The sequence below is a fragment of the Lycium ferocissimum genome, chromosome 7 (assembly GCF_029784015.1).
Source record: "Lycium ferocissimum isolate CSIRO_LF1 chromosome 7, AGI_CSIRO_Lferr_CH_V1, whole genome shotgun sequence".
Classification (NCBI taxonomy): domain Eukaryota; kingdom Viridiplantae; phylum Streptophyta; class Magnoliopsida; order Solanales; family Solanaceae; genus Lycium; species Lycium ferocissimum.
Genome location: NC_081348.1, coordinates 44,558,523 through 44,563,243, shown reverse-complemented (window position 1 = coordinate 44,563,243; position 4,721 = coordinate 44,558,523). Strand labels below are relative to the sequence as shown.

Sequence of the window (4,721 nt, the reverse complement as noted above, 5' to 3'; positions counted from 1 at the left end):
GACACAGATCTAGAATAGAGACAAGTCATAAGAAGGGTGAAATTTGACAAATAAGAAACTTTAGCTCTATTTGTTGTTACTCCACACAGAAATTTAAATGAAAGAAATGCATCAACTTTTTTGCCTAAAACTAGACAACCAGCCATGTCCACAATTCCAAAGGTCCCACATTAAACAGCAACACATGATTTTGCTTTGCCTAACTAACTGAGTGTGGCAACTTTAGCTAGAATCTCAATAAACTTCTTCCATGAGCCACATCAATCATCAACCAGACAGCAAGTAATCAAACGTTTTGAAAGGCCGCATACATTCAATCTTAGCTTCATCCACAAATTTAAGAGCCCCATATCAGCATGACCAACAGACAACAGCAGATGGATTTGCCTAATCGGTTAGTGGAAAACTTCAACTCAAATCCTTCTCCAGCCCCTGGTATATAAATAATCCCCCTTCTATAAGCCTTTTCCTCATCAACCACAAGCATTATCTATTCACCTATCAAGCGTCTCTAACTTTCTTGTTTCCAGTCTTCAAGAGAAAAAACAATGCTAAGTGCTAAGAAACTTATCAAGATGGCTAGGAAATGGCAGAAGTTTGCAGCCATGCAGAGGAAGAGGATTTCACTTCCAAGAAATAGAAACGATGCAGACAGTTGTAGTACATCTTCATCATTTATGGCCGGAAAAGGCCAGTTTGTAGTGTATACAACTGATCAAAAGCGCTTTGTGATTCCATTGGCTTATCTAGAAAATGAGCTCATTTTGCAACTTTTAAATATGTCTGAAGAAGAGTTTGGTCTGCCAAGTGGCGGTCCTATTAAATTACTGTGTGATTCAGCCTTCATGGAGTACCTTGTTTCACTAATCAAGAAAGGTGCAACTGCTGAAGATCTTCACAAAGCATTGATCCTCTTGCTTAGTTCAAGTTGCTCTTCAACTTCTTCACTGCACCAAGAATGGAGAAACCAGCAACTCCTTGTTTGTTGAGTCATGTTCATTATCTTTAGTAAATGATAGCTCAAAATAGATTATCAGATTAAAAGTAGGTAGTTGAAAGTGTGTATACAAATGGAATCAAGATTTATATAAAATTTAACCAGATTGAAATCTTTCATTTCTCAATTGGTGATTAAAATCTTCTAGCATTCTCATCTTGTGATGGCACTATATATAGGGAAAAAAAACTTGTTTTATCCGAGTAGTCAACTTCGTCGATCAAAACTTACAGATACACAAATCATGCCCAGACAAGTCTTAGTTATATGAAAATCAACTATGAAGATTTCAATTGAAAAGCGAGTTATATTACAAGGATACAATAATTTGGAATGTAACAAAAATGCTCAATGGTTCACTGTGAATCATACCCCATCATCACATGGATTTGATTTCTGGTAATAGGTCATTCATATTCAAATACATAGTGGTGAAGACTGTCATGCATCATCTTTCAGGCACAATACTGTTTAATCCAGTTAGCCACTGCTTCTTGTGTTTAAGAATATAGATGAACCCCTTAATTCTTCCTCATGCCATAAAACATGAATGCCTTAATTATATCAAGACATTTCACGTGCAACTTTAGTAAGCTCATAACCCTGTCTGGACCCATTGTCTGACAAACTATATGGCAGGAACAAGTGGTCTTAGTGAATTGGACTCAGTAATGAAATCAAGTATAATAGCTTGGAATGGTACCCTTCTGTAGACTCACAAGACCATAGTTCTACAATATGCATATATGGATGGAAATGAAGAGTACAGAAAGCCTCAATTTCAAATAAATTATGAACTACATGTAGGGTTCTAAGTTACTAAACATTTGTTCAATTGGGTACTTTTGTGAAATAAGCATTTAACTACAGAAACTAGTTTGAAGGAGGGGAAATTGTCAAATGTTGAGAAAATGTAGTTTATGTCCTGGAAGCATGACTGTTGCAAGTTATTAAAATACTAGCATATATTTGTTTCCACGAACATTGAAATCTTTAAAATATGAATCATCGTACAATAGCCATTTACATTTCTTCTAGTTGAAAACATATTCTGGTATTTCTGCACACAAACAGGAGAAAAGAGACTAAACGGGATCTCCATACTGTTACTAATTTTATACATATATTTACAACATTAATTTTAAGTGTGTAGAAGTAAACAAGACTAACTTGTAAAATATAAATTTTGAATAAACACCAACGGAGATTGTTCTTTGTCAGTCTAGGAGTCAGTTTTCCTAAATACTACAAAGGACTTAGATAGGCAATATCCAACGGGTTCTGTTTTTCATAGCTAGAACTTTTATATGATTAAACTCTGCTGATAATGAAACCAAAGAAGAGGCAAAGATATTTTAGTTTATGTGGAGAACTGTGCTTTTATAAACATGTTTGACTGGGACTGTGGGAGTATATACATTAGGTGAGTGGCCGGTAAGTCGTAAAGCACATTGATGTTCGATCATGAAATCTAGACAATACCATATGAAGTATCACATGGTATTGTCTTCTAACTTTTTGACAAGAACTTAAAATGTTAGGCCATAGTTGTGGAATACCAAGAGGACCTGCAGTTTTTCAATCCTACTTACCACTTTTAATATGTTTATTCAGTTGTCGAAAAAAAGTCAAGAAAGGAAGAAGCATATTATCATCTTCCATGAAGCTTCAACCACAAATTTAAGGCCCCATATCAACATGACTAAAAGGCATCAGCACATGGCTTTTGCCTTCGGTTGGTAAGAGGCAAAAATTTAGGACCAATTCAAAGCCTTCTCCACCTCTTTTATAAATAATCCCCATTCAATAAGCCTTTTCATCATCAACCAGAAGCATTATCTATTTAGCTATCAAACGTCTCTAGACATCTACTTCACTTTTTTGTTTCCAGCCTTCCACAGAAAAAGAAGAATGTTCAGTGCTAAGAAACTCATCAAGATGGCCAGGAAATGGCAGAAGTTTGCAGCCATGCAGAGGAAAAGGATTTCACTTCCAAGAAATGGAAATGATTCAGACAGTTGTAGTACATCTTCATCATTTGTGGCTGGAAAAGGCCAGTTTGTAGTGTATACAACTGATCAAAGGCGCTTTGTGATTCCACTGTCTTATCTGGAAAATGTGAGCTCATTTTGCAACTTTTGAACATATCTGAAGAAGAGTTTGGTATGCCAAGTGGCGGCCCTATTACATTGCCGGGTGATTCAACCTTCATGGACTACATCCTTTCACTGATCAAAGAAAGGTGCAGCTGTCGGAGATCTTCATAAAGCATTGCTCCTATCATTTATTAATTCAAGTTGCTGTTTACTTCTTCTTTGAATTGGGGAACCAACAGCTCCTTGTTTATTAAGTCATGATCATTATCTTTAGGAAATGATAGCGCAAAATATATTGTATAGAAGATGAAAAGTAGGCAATTGAAAGTGTGTATATATAGATTTAAATCTTTCAATTCTCAATTTGGTTATTGGAAAACTTCTAGCAATTCTCTCATATTGGGTTGGCATTATATACTGGGTACACTTATTTTTATCTGAGTAGTCAACTTTGTCAATCCAAACTAGTAGATACATAAATCATGCGACGCAAGTGTTAATGACATGAAAATTAATTCTAAAGAGTTTAAATGAAGTGAAATCATAAGTGTTCCCCTGACACAGCAGTTAATCTCATTCTAGATCATAAAGGAAGTTGCAGATTACGACAATAATTTGGATAGTAACGACAAATCTCAATTGTTGACTTGGTCATATAACATAGCTACTCCCAGCACCACTTGGATTTTACTTTCTGGTGACAAGACAATCATGTTCATGCATTTAGTGATGAAGACTATCATACATTTTCTTTTAGGTACTGATGTTCTTGAGTCTAATTAGTGACTTCTTTGTGTTTAACCATGTAAAATATCCTATAACTTCTCCTCAGCCTATAAAACTTTATTACCTTTTTACTTAGTCAGCTACATATTTGTAATTTTAGCACGGACTGCATTAAGCTGGTTTTGAACTGCGTGATCTTCCTCAAGATATGAAGCACTTCACCAACAAATGAACAAGACGACTTGTTTCATTGACTGTCATTTTATATTTTTAAACTATATTTTAGTTTTGAATATATAAAATTTGACGAACCATGTCTGACACTGCTTGCCTCAACATCACAGAACAATTACCATACAGGCATATACTTTTGCAGTTTTTGTATACCTTTTCTTCTTATAATGTCAAGATGTTAAGCAGCACTAAAGCTATTATTATTGTAACTAGTTGTGATTCTAAAGTACTGCTCCTTGGCTCCTTCTCAGAATCAGTTACTCAAGAAGATGAGGAGACTCTGATTTGGTTTTTTGTAATATTCCAGTTTAGAGTATAGATGTTATCTAATGAAAACCAATGTTGATAGTTTTGTCACTAAAATGATGACTGCAAACAAAGAACATAGAACTTTGAGAAATGCACAGAAAATGAAAGCTTTGGGCACTTTTGGAGAGTTGTATTTTCCTCAAAACAAAGAATATAAGTTTATGGCAAGCTTCATATTTAAATGTTTAGTGGTGAGATACAATGGCATACGAGCTTCCACATGGAGTTACCTTCTCCATGTTTGTCAAAGTAATCAGATTATTAATTTGTTGAAGAACAAAGCTTGGCCACATTGTTTCTCATGGAACTTATTTTCCCCCTTTGATGGGGAGTGGGACCCGACCCTTCTTTGGGGTTTG

The 4,721-nt window shown here is 35.2% G+C and overlaps 1 protein-coding gene and 1 pseudogene across 1 annotated transcript; both read left to right on the top strand.

The window, feature by feature from the left end:
• Positions 1 to 548: 548 nt before the first annotated feature.
• On the top strand, positions 549 to 989 carry LOC132065298 (auxin-responsive protein SAUR68-like). The gene has a single exon (XM_059458618.1). The coding sequence runs from the start codon at positions 549 to 551 to the stop codon at positions 987 to 989; it is 441 nt and encodes a 146-aa protein (XP_059314601.1).
• A 1,813-nt stretch (positions 990 to 2,802) lies between these two features.
• LOC132062252 (auxin-responsive protein SAUR68-like) lies at positions 2,803 to 3,316 on the top strand (annotated as a pseudogene).
• Positions 3,317 to 4,721: the final 1,405 nt, after the last annotated feature.

Excerpts from the sequence above, each read along its gene's own strand:
- LOC132065298 (XM_059458618.1), top strand. The coding sequence starts at position 549 with ATGCTAAGTGCTAAGAAACTTATCAAGATGGCTAGGAAATGGCAGAAG.